This window comes from Mercenaria mercenaria, chromosome 12 (genome assembly GCF_021730395.1).
Source record: "Mercenaria mercenaria strain notata chromosome 12, MADL_Memer_1, whole genome shotgun sequence".
NCBI lineage: Eukaryota > Metazoa > Mollusca > Bivalvia > Venerida > Veneridae > Mercenaria > Mercenaria mercenaria.
Window position 1 is genome coordinate 7746602 of NC_069372.1, and position 18066 is coordinate 7764667.

General features: G+C 38.2%; 1 protein-coding gene across 1 annotated transcript in view; it reads right to left on the minus strand.

The window, feature by feature from the left end:
• The window catches only part of LOC123534900 (flotillin-2-like), a 45035-nt gene that overhangs the window by 6953 nt on the left and 20016 nt on the right, over window positions 1-18066 (minus strand). The window contains exons 3-6 of the mRNA XM_045317363.2: window positions 14902-15116; window positions 9833-10065; window positions 7055-7174; window positions 1991-2205 (exon numbers count right to left, since the gene is read on the minus strand). Of these exons, the coding sequence (XP_045173298.1) occupies window positions 1991-2205; window positions 7055-7174; window positions 9833-10065; window positions 14902-15116 (783 nt within the window). The remainder of the gene's footprint in view (window positions 1-1990; window positions 2206-7054; window positions 7175-9832; window positions 10066-14901; window positions 15117-18066) is intronic.

An 18066-nucleotide genomic window follows, 5' to 3' on the forward strand; every position in this document is an offset into this window, starting at 1 on the left:
ACTAGACCTGAAAACCCAAGAGTCCCAGGACCTTTGGGCCCAAATTTTGAAGGGTCCTTTTCCAAAATACAGGAGTCCTGTCCCAACACGTCCATATAATTGACTATATTTTTTATTTAGTAATACGTAGATCTTTACCTAAGAAAACAATAAACCCAAGATCATGTTACAGCATACCGTATTTTCCCGAATAGACGCCCCCGGGGGCGTTACATTTTCCAAAGAGGGGGCGTTCATTTGAGGTAAAAAAATGAAAAATTAAAATTTTTACAAAACTTAAAAACATCGTTCAAACCAACTGTAAAGTGTTTCTGTGTTGTTAAATTCCCCCAAAACATAATTATTTGGCATCCAATTTAATGCAGTGTGTCTTAAAATTATGCATTTAAATACGGTACCTCATGTATTCCGTGACACGCTCGCGACATTACACATTACGTCATCATACCCAAACAGCTGTGTACTCCGATAATATTTTCCTTAGTACATACGGGTACTGCAATACACAATGTCAGTGGTTTGACACGCTGCTTATGTGCCGGCTTTTAAATTAAAAGTTATTAGAACTGCCGAAGAAAAGGTTAACACTTTGCCGCAAATTTGTTTAAAGTCGACAGGAAGCTTGTGCGCGGGTGGTGCAAAAACATATCAAAAATGGATTTACCGTTTAATTTTCTATTTGATGATTGGATACGTACCGTACTTAGTATAAACGTTTTGGATTTACGGTACATGTACTGTTTAAAAGTGTGTTTAATTCTTAATACATTGGATACTTACTGTAAATTACTTATTATGTGGACTTATAAAAATGAGGTAGGTGATTTTTTTTCGTTCTTGTTGACTTTTTTCCCCCTCCAAAACGGGTGGGGGGCGTTAATTAGAGGGGGGGCCTTAATTCGGGAAAATACGGTAATAAAAATGTCAGTTTCAGGTCATATATTGTAAACTAATATTTATCAAAATTCATGTTATTTTGATTAGGTTTTTCTTCTATGTTTCATTTAGTTTTTAATAACAGAACAGTGCTATAACACTATAAAAATGTACCCAAAATGTACTGTCCGGATACTGGTACACTTTCGGAATGTCATCGGAAAGTAGTTTTTGCTCAGTTTACTTGGCCAACTAAGCTAAATCAGAGATAGTTCCTCAAATAATGATGCTACTTATCATTAAAAACTGCATTGAAAGTCAGTTTTTTTAAGGAATTTTGGAAATATGCATATGACATCGGGTGTAATTAGACTCGTGAATGGACATTCTAAACTTATTTTTGATTTCAAAATTCATCAAAATTTGTGAAGCTTCTTGTTGAAATTACGGTATGATCACTAAGCAATGGTCTAATTTAAAGTTTGCATGAAAAAATCTTGCAGGGCACTTTTCACATGCTCGGTAATCAGCTGCTTACGATAATTTAATAATTGGCGCCTTTTTTGACAGTACACAGGATCAATACGCTTCATCAATTAATTTCAACACTTCATTGATTCTTGTTACCTATGTGCACTCGCCGTGACGTAACTTGCTGATAAAAAAATCAGCGAGGCATGTCTACAGGAGAAAGGGCGGGATTTAGCAGAAGATCAAAGGCAGGAGGGCATGACCGCGAGTGCTTATTTTGGAATACACGTGACTATCATGGAAATAGTTTTACTGAAGGAAATGAATGATGAGAGAAAGGATTATTAAAGGAAAATGCCTCCGGGTCCCGAAGGACGCACAGGCAAGTATCAAGCCCGGTCCTTTGAGCGTCTTTTGAAAATCTCCCGGGTCCGGACCCGGGGTCCAGGGTCAAATGGAACCCCTGGGTCATATGGCAACTTTCCAGCTTTGATGGCTGAGGAAGACACCAGGTGCCCCTACGTGCATTATTTCATCACAAGTGGGCACCTGGGTAGAACCACCAACCTTCCATAAGCCAGCTAGACGGTTCAGTATTTATAAATAATGCATTCACAATGAAAAATGTATATTTTCTACCTACCTTTGACCTTCAGCAATGGTCTCGACCTTGTAAGCCTGTGCCTCGGCAGGACGTTTCACCGTGGACATGAGTTCCTTCTCCTTCCTGAGGATTTCCTTCTCTTCAATGTCAATCAACTTCTTCCTCTCGACCACGTCAATCTCGATCTCTTCAGCACGGATCTTCTGTCTCTCCTTCGCACTCTGCAACTCGTACGCCAATCGTGATTCTGCTCTCTATTCGAAAGTGTAAAAAACAATTTACAGTTGAGATATTATACATTAGTCTATTAATGCAAGTTTCCATTTGTTATGTGCAAAAATTTCTCTTTAAATTTTCATAATATTTCTAAATGCCAAAATTCTATGAAATGCCACAAAAACAGTATTCACACACACACAAATATTAAAGCTAATTCGTTAACCACAAGATATAGTCAGAGGCACAAAATTTTGTTTCTCTTTAGTGGACTCTTTTCAACAACACACCCTAATTACTCTGGTAACACGCATACCTTTAAATTCCAGCCATTTGAGCAAAAATAACATTCTAATGTTTGGATAACATTACTTTGCTGTATCATAAAGAACGGTTGGAACCCGAACCCATTATCTATAATACCCATAATATATTATAAGAAATTCTGTAGATGATATTTATCAATAAACAAATGTATGTTACCGATATTCCAGCACAAAATGTGTAAAAAAAAGTCATCATAAATTATGTGAATTAGCATTCATTTCCCTTAGACAGATTTAGACTGGTTATAATTATGCATTACTGAGCCAATGACGATGCACAGATAAAAATGTGTTTTAAAAGCAGTTAATCTCCTTGTTAACACATGCTTACTCCCCTTGAAAATGACAATAACGGCACTCTTATGCCAGAATGTTTATACTCATTACTTCTATTGAAGGTCTGATTCTCAGTGCTTTTTATCCGTTTTCTGGATTTTATTCAAGCACTTGGGTTCAATCATATCTACGCTGCAGCTACTTTCATTTCTGCAGACATTGATTCATATTTAATTCATAGACTTGAAAGTATACAGCTGGAATATAATCAAAGGACCATAGACACACTGTGCATAAATTTATCTCAGTTGATTAATTATCAAATACGTAATTTCACATTTTAAAGAACAGAAACTAAGCACAACAGTTTGTAAAACTGATTAAGTTTCAGTTGGGTTAAAAGTTACAGGTCAAAATGATCTATACTGTAAAATCATTTAATTTTGTGGGCAAGAAATTTCGTGGTTTTGGTCAAAATGGTAATTTCCTGGGGATATGAATTCGTGGATTTCAACCTTTGAACATAAATGAATGGGAATTTTACTTATTCATTGGACTGACTCGACCACAAAATCCACGAAAGTTAGTCCCCCACTTCACAGTATTTATGAAATTAATCAATAATTAAGCCTACAATGTATAATATAAAACTAGAAATGTGTCAATGGGACACAGATGCCCCCACTACATGACATTAAAATGACAATTTTTTCCCAGGTCAGGGGCCACAACTCCTACAATACTGAATGAATCCGGATGCGAAACCCCAGGTGCACAACTGCACATGCTGACCAACATTCCTGTAAACATTGGTGACTCTAGGTCAAATACTTTTGGAGCTACGCACGACACAACATTAAAATGACCCATTTTTAACTAAGTCAGTGGCTATAACTCCTACACAACTGAATGAATCCGGACGCGAAACCCCAGGTGCACAACTGCATATGCTGACCAACATTCCTGTAAACTTTAGTGATTCTAGGTCAAATACTTTTGGAGCTATGCGCGACACAACATTAAAATGACCAATTTTTTACTAATTCAGGGGCCATAACCTCTACATGACTGGATGAATCCGGATGCGAAACCCCAGGTGCACAACTGCACATGCTGACCAACATTCCTGTAAACTTTGGTGACTCTAGGTCAAATAATTTTGGAGCTATGTGTAACAGAACATTAAAATGACCAATATTTTACTAAGTCAGGGGCCATAACTCCTACATGACTGGATGAATCTGGACGCGAAACCCCAGGTGCACTACTACACATGCTGACCAACATTTCTGTAAAGTTTTGTGACTCTACGTCAAATACTTTCAGAACTACGCGCGACACAACATTTTCGGAAGGACGGACGGAAGGACGGACAAGAGCAAATTTATATGCCCCCCACAAAGTGGGCATAAAAATTCAACATTAACGTTCTCACCTGTTCATTTACCTTAATACTTCAATATTTAAGAGCTTTCTTTGCAAAGTTATAACATTTACATGTATATAATATTTCAACAGCTACATGTATATATCTTTAGCTACATGTATACTGGGCATTTGACATTTGAGCAGACTTTAATCAATACATTTGCACTGCTAAAAGCGAATGATATCTAACATATTTTCTAACTGAAACCAAAAATTTGTCCACAGGACACAGATACGGTCATACCCCCACATACTGCACCATCCTCTAAATAGCAAAGTTTTTAGTACAGTCCATTTTAACATTAAACATGCGAGACTAGGCCCCGATTTCACGAAAAAACTGAAGTAATTACTTAGTTAAGTCTGTTATTTCAAAATTATGCTATTGCTTAATTTATTGTTATTTCATGTTGATTTTTTCTATAACAATGCATTTGTAGCTAAATTATACTATGGTTAGTAGTTTTTGTCTGCAGTACTTATTTCAGTCAAGCAAATATCACATTTCTACTTAAGCACGTTATAACGAACTTAAGTATTTTCTTAAGTATATTTCTTATTTTTATACTTCCTTTTCTTTAAAATTCAGATTTTTTGTCTTTTAATTTATGAGTCATATACGGTTCTGTTATAGCTAAAAAAGTCAACATTAAACACACATAAAGAGCAAATACAGGCATTTAAAATAACAGACTTAGCTAAGTAATTACTCAAGTTTTTTCGTGAAATTGGGGCCAGAAGTTTGAAGCAAATTGTATCCAGACAAGGTTGTGCATCTGAGCAGTTTTTAATCCATTCCTTCAAAAAGTGTATGAGGAGTTGAACACACCAACTTTCTTCACCAAGGCCTATTTTGTTAAATTAAGAAAGGGCTTAATTCTAGAAACAAGAGGACCATGATGGTCCTGAATCGCTCACCTCTTCCCACATGACCCAGTTTTGAGTATGACGTCGTTTTTTCTATTATTTGACACAGTGACCTAGTTTTTTAGCTCATGTGACCCACTTTCGAACTTGACCTAGTTATTATCAAGATAAAAATTCTGACCAATTTTCATGAAGATCCATTGAAAAATATGGTCTCTAGAGAGGTCAAAAGATTTTAATAATTTTAGACCTACTGACCTAGTTTTTGATCGCAGTTGACCCAGTTTCAAACTTGACCTAGATATCATCAAGATGAACATTCAGACCAACTTTCATACAGATCCCATGAAAAGTATGTCCTCTAGAGAGGTCACAAGGTTTTTTTATTATTTGACCTACTGACCTAGTTTTTTAAGGCACATGACCCAGTTTCAAACTTGACCTAGATATCATCAAGGTGAACATTCTGACCAATTTTTATGGAGATCCATTCACAAGTATGGTCTCTAGAGAGGTCACAAGTTTTCTATTTTTAGACCTAATGACCTAGTTTTTGACCGTACATGAACCTCTTTTGAACTGACCTAGATATCATCAACATGAACATTCAGACCAATTTTCATACAGATCCCATGAAAAATATGGCCTTTAGAGAGAGGTCACAAGTTTTTCTATTATTTGACCTACTGACCTAGTTTTTTGATGGCACGTGACCCACTTTCGAACTTGACCTAGATATCATCAAGATGAACATTCAGACTAATTTTCATACAGATCCCATGAAAAATATGGCCTCTAGAGAGGTCACAAGGTTTTTCTATTATTTGACCTACTGACCTAGTTTTTGAAGGCACGTGACCCACTTTCGAACTTGACCTAGATATCATCAAGGTGAACATTCTGACCAATTTTCATGAAGATCTCATGAAATATATGGCCTCTAGAGAGGTCATAAGGTTTTTCTATTTTTAGACCTACTGACCTAGTTTTTGAATGCACATGACCCAGTTTCGAACTTGACCTAGATATCATCAAGATGAACATTCAGACCAACTTTCATATATATCCCATGAAAAATATGGCCTCTAGAGAGGTCACAAGGTTTTTCTATTATTTGACCTACTGACCTACTTTTTGATGGCACGTGACCCAGTTTCGAACTTGATCTAGATATTATCAAGGTGAACGTTCTGACCAATTTTCTTGAAGATCTTGTGAAATATATGGCCTCTAGAGAGGTCACAAGGTTTTTCTATTTTTAGACCTACTGACCTAGTTTTTGATGGCACGTGACCCAGTTTCAAACTTGACCTAGATATCATCAAGGTGAACACTCTGACCAAGTTTCATGAAGATCTTGTGAAATATATGGCCTCTAGAGAGGTCACAAGGTTTTTCTATTTTTAGATCTACTGACCTAGTTTTTGATGGCACGTGACCCAGTTTCGAACTTGACCAAGATATCATCAAGATGAACATTCTGACCAACTTTCATAAAGATCCCATGAAAAATGTGACCTCTAGAGTGGTCACAAGCAAAAGTTTACGGACGGACGCACGCACGCACGCACGCACGCACGGACGACGGACGACGGACACCGCGCGATCACAAAAGCTCACCTTGTCACTTTGTGACAGGTGAGCTAAAAATAGGCACTGAAAAAAACTTCTGTGAAACTTTCAAGCATATCCTTTCAACAGTGTTTGAGGAGTTGGACACAAAAGATTTTTCTCTATATTCTATATAGAAAAAGTTATCAAAGGGCCATAATTGTGATAAAATAGTCAAAGCAGAAGTTCCTTTCTTTATAGTCACCTGTACACCAAGCTTGTTCATCTGTGAATTTGTTTTAAGCCAATCAGGCTAATTATACGGGAGGAGATGGACGCAAGATTTCCGGATGTATGTACGCATGTATGGACAGCAGCAATGTTTTATACCCCCACACAAATGTTGGGGCATTAGAAGTAGAGATCAAACCATACTTACTCTAGCATTGACTTCCATATCAAATGCTGCTTTCTGCATTTCAAACATTCTCTTAGAGTCAGCGATCTTGGTGTCAGCAGAGTATTTCGCATCCATGCGCAATTTCTCACATTCAGCTTCCTGTTAAAGCACACAAAATCATTTACCACTTTATTATCAATTACAAAATCATTTGCTACTTTATCATTCAGTACAAAGCAACTTAGAACTTGCTTTTTTCACTCCATTAGTTACCTTTTGCTAAACAAGAGGGCCATGATGGCCCTATATCGCTCACCTGATATCAATGCACTTGAGGACAAGAAGGTCCTCAGAAAAAAATATCTAAGTCCAAAGGACAGTACAACAAAGGGAAGAAATTTAACCAAAAAGAAAAAAAATCTTACAAAGTACAGATATGTCAAAATACATGTAAAAATTGGAGGTACCATCCATGTTGTACCACATAAAAGTGGTCTCGTTTTTTCCCTAGGGCCAATAATAAAAAAGTTACGAAATATAAGCTATTTTTAGTAACGTAAAAGGAAAGTAATTAAAAAAAAATTTATTTAAGTGAACAAAAGAAGGATCTGCCAAATAAATCTGTTGACATAAATGAATTTTAAGATCAGTATCTTCATTAGTTACGGAGATATACCCATTTTAATTTGAATAAAGAGAGGTAATTTGACATAAAATCAGTCCATAGTTATCTACCCTCATTGGCTCAGTCCAACTAATGACAATAATGAAATTTCAAATAAGTCCTATAAGTACTTACTGACATAAATCCATTTTTATTACAATCAGGGGAGGTAATCAGATATAAAATAACTCTGAACCTACACTTGGATCTGATTTGTCATGGAATCAAAGAATTATTGTTGTTAAAGTTATTTTGGAAGTTTGTATCAAATAAAACCATAAATGAAGTCTATATGGCTGCAAACGCCAAAATAGCCAATTTTGGACCTTTAAGGGGCCATAACTCTGGAACCCATGACGAAATCTGGCCAGTTCAAGAAAGGAACCAAGATCCTGTGGTGATACAAGTTGTGTGCAAGTTTGGTTAAAATCGAATTAGAAATGAAGCTGCTATTGTGCAGACAAGGTCAAAATAGCTAATTTTGGCCCTTTCAGGGGCCATAACTCTGGAACCCATAAAGGGATCTGGCTGGTTCAACTAAGGAATCAAGATCTTATGGTGACACAAGTTTTGTGCAAGTTTGATTAAATTCAAATCATAAATGCAGTTGCTATTGTGCAGACAAGGTCAAAATAGCTAATTCTGGCCCTTTCAGGGGCCATAACTCTGGAACCCATAGTGGAATCTCGCAAGTTCAAGAAAGGAACCAAGATCTTATGGTGATACAAGTTGTTTGCAAGTTTGGTTAAAATCAAATCATAAATGAAGCTGCTATTGTGCAGACAAGGTCAAAATAGCTAATTCTGGCCCTTTCAGGGGCCATAACTCTGGAACCCATAAAGGAATCTCACCAGTTCAAGAAAGGAACCAAGATCTTATGGTGATACAAGTTGTGTGCCAGTTTGGTAAAAATCAAATCATAAATAAAGCTACTATTGTGCAGACAAGGTCAAAATAACTAATTTTGGCCCTTTCAGGGGCCATAACTCTCGAACCCATGAGGGGATCTGGCCAGTTCAAGAAAGGAACCAAGATCTTATGGTGATACAAGTTGTGTGCAAGTTTGGTTAAAATAAAATCATAAATGAAACCACTATCGTGCAGACAAGAAATTGTTGATGGACGGACGGACGGACTGACGACGGATGAAGGGTGATCACAAAAGCTCACCTTGTCACTATGTGACAGATGAGCTAAAAAGGTAAGTCCATTTTATTTCCTAGGGGCCTCCTTGACTATAGTTGCTTGCTTTAGATCTCTAGTCCTTTACCAATTATGTGTGGGAGTACACTTTTTTATGTGAGGAGGCCACACAGCTGACATGTGAAAGGTTAGTGGTACCCATGCCTAAAATAACCTTACCAAAACAATTTTGAGTTTTAAGAATGTCATATATTATACAAGAGCTGTCAGTGGACAGCGAGCTCAACTATTCTCAGTGCTTGATAGTATAATATAAGCTATGAGTAAAACTTTAACATAACAGACTGTTGTCATGATGGTAAACAAGTATGCAAAGTATGAAAGCAATATCTCAATGGACTTTGAAAATATTTGGGGTGGTACGCAAACTTTAACATTAAAATAAGCATATTCTAAGTCGAAAAGGGGCCATAATTCAGACAAAATGCTTGACAGAATTGTCTGCTCCTGTTTACAGACTAGGGTCATGATGGTCAACAAGTATACAAAATATGAAAGCAAAATCTCAATGGACTTTGAAAATATTTGGGGTGGTACGCAAACTTTTAACATTTGTGTGAAATTCACGCTAATGCTCACGCCGACAACTTGGGTGAGTAGGAAAGCTCCCCTATTCTTTGAATAGTCAAGCTAAAAATTGTTAGCAAAGATCCCAAAACTAATGACCCTTAATGTACAGAAAGTAGCATTTACCTTAGTCTTAAAGCTCAAGCCTTTTTTCAACAAAGTATCTAGAGTATCAGACAAATCATGGCAGTCTATTTTAAAACCACATTTTAAATCTCCTGACATTTCTCATTTGAAACCAACTTATCAAATGACTGACAATTTCCTCACTGTGAAAGGAACAACACTTATCTTTGAAGAGGGATAAAATTCAAGATCCTGCAACTTGTAACCAGAACTTCTAACTTCATATTTTCCACACAATAAAGAACATGAACACATACCCTGATACCAGCATCTCTGTTTGCCTCGGCTACACCGATATCTGCGTCACGTTTCACATTAGCTGTCTGAGCCCTACCGAGAGAGGAGAGGTATTCCACGTTGTCGTAGATGTCTTTGATGGTGAAGCTGAGAATCTCTATACCCATCTTACCCACATCAGGGGAAGCAACTTCCCTCACCAGCTGAGCGAATTGGTCACGATCCTGGTAAATTGCCTCGACACTCAATGTACCTGCCAATACAGTGCAAGCATAACTATATGTAATCATTATCAACCTACAAGATTACACTATCGTTTCACAAGCTCTATGAAATCTGGTGAATACCTATGAAAACTTGCCGGTGCTTAGCCATCATGTAAATTTCACAAGCTGTAGCAATTATACTTTCTTACAGCCTGGAAACAAAAAAATTACCAGATAAAAAAGTCTGGTCCCTGTGAACTTGACCTTTTAGCAACTGACCCCAAAATTAACTAGAACTGTCACAGGAGTGACTCATACCCCCACCATACGGTCTTGTCACAGAAGAATGGCAACCATAAGAAATCTTAAAAATACTTTGGAGTACTTCATCCTGGGCTTCCACATATAAGTAATACTAGTATAATACTAGTAAAGTAATACTAGTAAATATATTAAATCTCTAATATTAGAGATACACTAAAAGTGAATTCAAAAAAGTGTCTTACCGACCCATGTTACCACAGAAAAATGTTTTTACTTTTTACATAGGACTTATAATAAAAAAGTTAGAAAAATACCTAAAATATTGAAAATCTAAAAATAGGATTTCTAAAAATAGACTAATTCCTGGAATTTAAGGGGAAGAAACTCAGTACAAAAGTTAAAAAAAGGTTACTTCCCTTTGGCTCCAAGCCAATCAGAATGAGATATAGTGAAAATACATTAAAATTAACCTTAAATTCTAAGTAAAAAGGGACATAATTCATGAAAAATTGGTGTCAGAGTTATGCACCTTATGTCACATGATGTGGGTGATGAGGTGGAACATCTATTTTAAGTTTGAATCAAATCCATTTTGTAATGATTGAGATATAGTGAAAATACATCAAAATCAACCTTAAATTTAAAGTAAAAGGGGACATAATTCATAAAAAAAATTTTGTCAGAGTTAAGCACCTTATGTCACATCATCTGGGTGATGAGGTGGAACAACTATTTTAAGTTTTAATCAAATCCATTTAGTAATAACTGAGATATAGTAAAAATACAACAAAATTAACCTTAAATTCTAAGTAAAAGGGGACATAATTCATGAAAACTTGGTGTCAGAGTTATGCACCTTGTGTCACATGATGTGGGTGATGAGGTGGAACATCTATTTTAGGTTTGAATCAAATCCATTCAGTAGTAACTGAGATATAGTGAAAATACATCAAAATCAACCTTAAATTCTAAGTAAAAAGGGGCATAATTCATAAAAAAATGGTGTCAGAGTTATGCACCTTGTGTCACATGATGTGGGTGATGAGGTGGAACATCTATTTTAAGTTTGAATCAAATCCATTTAGTAATAACTGAGATATAGTGAAAATACAACAAAATTAACCTTAAATTCTAAGTAAAAGGGGACATAATTCATGAAAACTTGGTGTCAAGAGTTATGCACCTTGTATCACATGATGTGGGTGATAAGGTGGAACATGTATTTTAAGTTTGAATCAAATCCATTTGGTAATAACTGAGATAATAGATTTCGGGACACGACGGGACGGGACGGGACGGGACGCGACGCGACAAAACTGACTCCTATATACCACCCTCAAACATGTTTGGTGGGGGTATAATAAGGATCTTCCTCTAGTTTTGCTTTGTCATTGTGTAAAGTCTGAAAGGCAAGACTGTTGTAATTTATGACTCTACTTACTTTGAGTCCAGGAACAATTTTCAGTCTCCAGGTCACTGTGACCTTGACCTTTGACCTACTGGTTCTAAGATCAAAAGAGATCCTTCTCAAGTGGTGCTTAGTCATCCCATAAATTTTGAAAGCTTCAGCTATTATACTTTCTGACATAAAGAGTCCAGAAACAGTTAATAACTAGAAAATGCTTTTGTAAAAAAGCGCATGTCTCCCCCAGTGCAAAGTCCTATAGGCAAGAAGTCAATAGGGGTCAGGAGCTAAAGTCAAAGAGACACTGATGGTTGGCTGCAATAGGGATTATCTACTTGGCATGTCCAGTCATCCCGCTAAATTTCAACACTCTTGGCCTAGTGGTTCTCAAGACACTGTTCAGGCTCCTGTGACCTTGACCTTTGATCAAGTGACCTCAAAATAAATAGGGGTCATCTACTCTGCATGTCCAATCATCCTATTAAGTTTCAACATTGTAGGTCAAGTGGTTCTCAAGTTATTTCCAAAAAATGATTTTACACGAACAGGCCACTGTGACCTTGACCTTTAATAGACTGACCCCAAAATCAATAGGGGTCATCTACTCTGCATGTTCAATCATCCTATGAAGTTTCAACATTCTGGGTCAAGTGGTTCTCAAGTTATTGATCGGAACTGGTTATCAATGTTCAGGCCCCTGTGACCTTGACCTTTAATGGAGTGACCCCAAAATTAATAGGGGTCATTTACTCTGCATGAACAATCATCCTATGAAGTTTCAACATTCTGGGTAGAGAGGTTTTCAAGTTATTGATTGGAAATGGTTTTCCATGTTCAGGCCCCTGTGGCCTTGATCTTTAACAGAGTGACCCTAAAATCGTTAGGGGTCATCTACTCTGCATGACCAATCATCCTATGAAGTTTCATCATTCTGGGTCAAGTGGTTCTCAAGTTACTGACCGGACATGGTTTTCCATGTTCAGGCCCCTGTGACTTTGACCTTTCACAGAGTGACCCCAAAATCGTTAGGGGTCATCTACTCTGCAAGACCAATCATCCTATTAAGTTTCAACATTCTGGGTCAAGTGGTTCTCAAGTTACTGACCGGAAATGGTTTTCAATGGTCAGGCCCCTGTGACCTTGACCTTTAATGGAGTAACCTCAAAATCGATAGGGGTCATCTACTTTGCATGTACAATCATCCTATGAAGTTTCAACATTCTGGGTCAAGTGGTTCTCTAGTTATTGATCGGAAATGGTTTTCCATGTTCAGGCCCCTGTGACCTTGACCTTTGATGGAGTGACCCCAAAATCAATAGGGGTCATCTACTCATTATGACCAATCATCCTATGAAGTTTCAACATCCTTGGTCAAGTGGTTCTCTAGCTATTGATCGGAAATGGTTTTCAATGTTCAGGCCCCTGTGACCTTGACCTTTGACGGAGTGACCCCAAAATCAATAGGGGTCATCTACTCTTCATGACAAATCATCCTATGAAGTTTCAACATTCTGGGTCAAGTGGTTCTCTAGTTACTGATCGGAAATGGTTTTAAATGTTCAGGCCCCCGTGACCTTGACCTTTGATGGAGTGACCCCAAAATCAATAGGGGTCATCTACTCTTCATGGCCAATCATCCTATGAAGTTTCAACATTCTGGGTCAAGTGGTTCTCTAGTTATTGATCGGAAAGGGTTTTCAATGTTCAGGCCCCCGTGACCTTGACCTTTGACGGAGTGACCCCAAAAACAATAGGGGTCGTCTACTACAGCAGCCCTACAACCCTATGAAGTTTGAAGGTTCTAGGTCAAATGGTTCTCCAGTTATTGCTCGGAAATGAAGTGTGACGTACTGACGGACGGACGGACGGACGGGGCAAAAACAATATGTCTCCTGGGGGAGACATAACAAGAGCTCCTAGAACAGGAAATGCCCCCTTTGATGCATTCAGTAATTGCACAAGGAACAGAAATTATTTGCTCACTGTAAACAAAAGTTCTACTGTTCTGGTTCAATGTGACCTTGACCTTTGACCTATTGACCTCAAATTCAACAGGGGTCATCTGCTGGTCATGATCAACCTCCCTATTAAGTTTCATGATCCTAGGCCCAAGCGTTCTCAAGTTATCGTCCGGAAAGTGTTTAACTGTTCCGGGTCAGTGTGACCTTGACCTTTGGCCTACTGATCTCAAAATCTTTAGAGGTCATCTACTGGTCATAACCAATCTCCCTATCAAGTTTCATGATCCTAGGCCCGAGCGTTCTCATGGAATCGTCCGGAAATGGTTTAACTGTTCCGGGTCACTGTAACCTTGACCTTTATCCTACTGACCTCAAAATCAATAGGGGTCATCTGCTGGTCATGGTTAACCTCTCTATCAACTTTCATTTTCCTTGGCCCAAGTGTTCTTCAGTTATCGTCCGGAAACCGTTTAATTGTTCCTGGCAAATGTGACCTTGAACTTTGACTTAATGACCTCAAATTCAATAGGGGTCATCTGCTGGTCATGACCAACCTCCCCATCAATTTTCCTGATCCCAGACCCAAGCGTTCTTGAGTTATCGTACAGAAACCGTTTTACTGTTCCTGGTCACTGTGACCTTGACCTTTGACCTACTGGTCTCAAAATCAATAGGGGTCATCTGCTGGTGATGACCAACCTCCTTATCAACTTTCACGACCCTAGACCCAAGCATTCTCGAGTTATCATCCGGAAACCGTTTAACTGTTCCGGGTCACTGTGACCTTGAACTTTGACCTACTGACCTCAAAATCAATAGGGGTCATCTGCTAGTCATGACCAATCTCCCTAACAACTTTGATGAACCTAGGGCCAAGGGTCTTTGAGTTATCATCCGGAAACCGTTTAACTGTTCAGGGTCACTGTGACCTTGACCTTTAACATACTGATCTCAAAATCAATAGGGGTCATCTGCTGGTGATGACCAACCTCCCTATCAACTTTCATGATCCTAGGCCCAAGCGTTCTTGAGTTATCCAGAAACGGATTGGTCTACATACCGACCGACCGACTGACATCTGCAAAACAATATACCCCTCCTTCTTCGAAGGGGGGCATAATTAATGAACGGACAGGACATGATTATTACGTAACATGTCCCATTTTTCACCACAGGCATACAAAAGTCAGAATACATGTATATCAAAAATAAAACAATCTTTATTCAAACTTTAAATTTCAAGTAGACATTACCTAGGATAGCTCTAAGATGACCCTCTAGTGTCTGCAGAATGACTCTCTGTATGTGATCAACAGACTTTCCCAGGAACTGTTCGCAAGCTGTCTTCAGTATATCTGGCTGCCTCATAATCTTACACTGTGCAACCCCCGTCACTGTCACTGGTACGCCCTCTGACGTCTCCACACTCTCGCACTGCGGGTTCAAGGTCATTACCTCCAGAGATATTCTAAAAATAACAAGAAACGTGGAAATTTCATGAAAACCTGGTTTTCAATTGCATCACGCCAACAGGTTCTTTAAAACAAGACGGCCAAGATGGCCCTAGGTCGCTCACCTGAGAAACACACCATAACAGTGTAAACATGTTAGACCTAGTGATTTCATGGAAACAAATATTCTGACCAATTTTCATTAAGATTGGACCAAAAATGTGGTCTCTTAAGTGTAAACAAGTATTTTCTTCAATTTGACCTAGTGAACTAGTTTTTGAGCCAAGATGACCTACATTCGAACTTGACCTAGATTTGATCAAGGCAATCATTCTGACCAAATTTCATGAACCTCAATTGAAAAATACAGCCTGTATCACATACAAAACGTTTTTCTTTGATTTGTCCTAGCGACCTAGTATTTGACCCCAGATGACCCATATTCAAACTTGACCTTAATTTCATCAAGGCTATCATTCTGACCAAATTTCATGAAGATCAACTGAAAACAAGAGGGCCAAGATGGCCCTAGGTCGCTCACCTGAGAAACACGCCATAACAGTGTAAACATATTTGACCTAGTCATTTCATGGAAACAAATATTATGGCCAATTTTCATTAAGATTGGACCAAAAATGTGGTCTCTTGAGTATTTTCTTAGATATGACCTAAAGACCTAGTTTTTGACCCCAGATAACCCATATTCAAACTTGACATAGATTTTATCAAGGCAAACATTCTGACCAAATTTCATGAAGATCAATTGAAAAATATAGTCTCTATCGCATACACAAGGTTTTTCTTTGATTTGACCTAGTGATCTAGTTTTTGACCCCAGATGACCCATATTCAAACTCAACCTAGATTCCATCAAGGCAATCATTCTCAAATTTCATGAAGACCAATTGAAAAATACAGTCTCTATCGCATAGACAAGGTTTTTCTTTGATTTGACCTAGTGATCTAGTTTTTGACCTCAGATGACCCATATTTAAACTTGACCTAGATTTCATCAAGGCAATCATTCTGACATAACTTTATGAAGATCAATAGAAAAATACAGCTTCTATCACATACACAATGTTTTTCTTTGATTTCACCTAGTGACCTAGTTTTTGACCCAAGATGACCCATAACTGAATGTGACCTAGATTTCATCAAGGTAATCATTCTGACCAAATTTCATGAAGAACAATCGAAAAATACAGCCTGTATCACATACACAAGGTTTTCCTTTGATTTGACCTAGTGACCTTTTTTATGACCCCAGATGACCCATATTCAAACTCGGCCTAGATTTTATCATGGCAATCATTCTGATTAAATTTCATGAAGATCAGTTGAAAAATACAGTCGCTATCGCATACACAAGGTTTTTCTCTGATTTGACCTAGTGACCTAGTTTTTGACCCCAGATGACCCATATTCCAACTTGGCCTAGATTTTATCAAGGCAATCATCTCCACTAAATTTCATGAAGATCAATTGAAAAATACAGCCTCTATCACATACACAAGGTTTTTCTTTGATTTGACCTTGTGACCTAGTTTTTGACCCAGGATTACCCATTTTCGAACTTGGCCTAGATCTCATCGAGGCAATCATTCTTACAAAATTTCATGAAAATCAGTTGAAAAATACAGCCTCTATCGCATACACAAGGTTTTTCTTTGATTTGACCTAGTAACCTAGTTTTTGATCCCAGATGACCCATTTTCGAACTTGGCCTAGATTTCATCAAGGTTATCATTCTGACCAAAATTCATGAAGATCAATTGAAAAATACAGCCTCTATCGCATACACAGGGTTTTTCCTTGATTTGACCTAGTGACCTAGTTTTTGACCCCAAATGACCCATTTTCAAATCTGGCCTAGATTTCATCAAGATAATCATTCTGACAAAATTTCATGAAGATCAGTTGAAAAATACAGCCTCTATCGCATACACAAGCTAAATGTTGACAGACGACAGACAGACGCCGGACATTGAGCGATCACAAAAACTCACCTGAGCATTGCTCAGGTGAGCTAAAAAGCGCATGTCTCCCCCAATGCAAAGTCGTATAGGCAAGAAGTCAATAGGGGTCAGGAGCGAAAGTCAAAGAGACACTGATGGTTGGCTGCAATAGGGATCACCTACTTGGCATGTCCAGTCATCCCGCTAAGTTTCAACATTCTTGGCCTAGTGCTTCACAAGTTACTGTTCAGGCTCCTATGACCTTGACCTTTGATCAATGACCCCAAAATAAATAGGGGTCATCTACTCTGCATGTCCAATCATCCTATTAAGTTTCAACATTCTAGGTCAAGTGGTTCTCAAGTTACTGTCCGGAAATGATTTTACATGACCAGGCCTCTGTGACCTTGACCTTTAATAGACTGTCCCAACAAGAGCTCCGCCAAGCGGGGCAATATACGCCTGAAGGATTACATCATAGGATGGGAGCAAAATTTAAAGAACTTGACTGTTGTAGCCCAAAGGAGTGGAACAACAAAAGGAAAACTTCAAAAACAAATCTAAGTCCACAAAAAAATATTCAAAGTCCACAAAAAAACAAGAGCTGTCTCCATAGGATGACACATGCCCCCGATGGCACTTTAAATGAATAGTTATGGCCGATGTTAGAGTTTAGGACCTTTGACCTACAGAGCTGGGTCTTGCGTGCGACACGTCGTCTTACTGTGGTACACATTCATGCCAAGTTATTTGAAAATCCATCCATCGATGACAAAGATATGGACCGGTCACGCCCATCAATGCACTATCCTTTAATGTCTAAGTGTGACCTTGACCTTCGAGCTACAGACCTGGGTCTTGCGCACGACACGTCATCTTACTGTGGTACACATTCATGCCAAGTTATTTGAAAATCCATCCATCGATGACAAAGATATGGACCGGACACGCCCATCAATGCACTATCCTTTAATGTCTAAGTGTGACCTTAACCTTTGAGCTACGGACC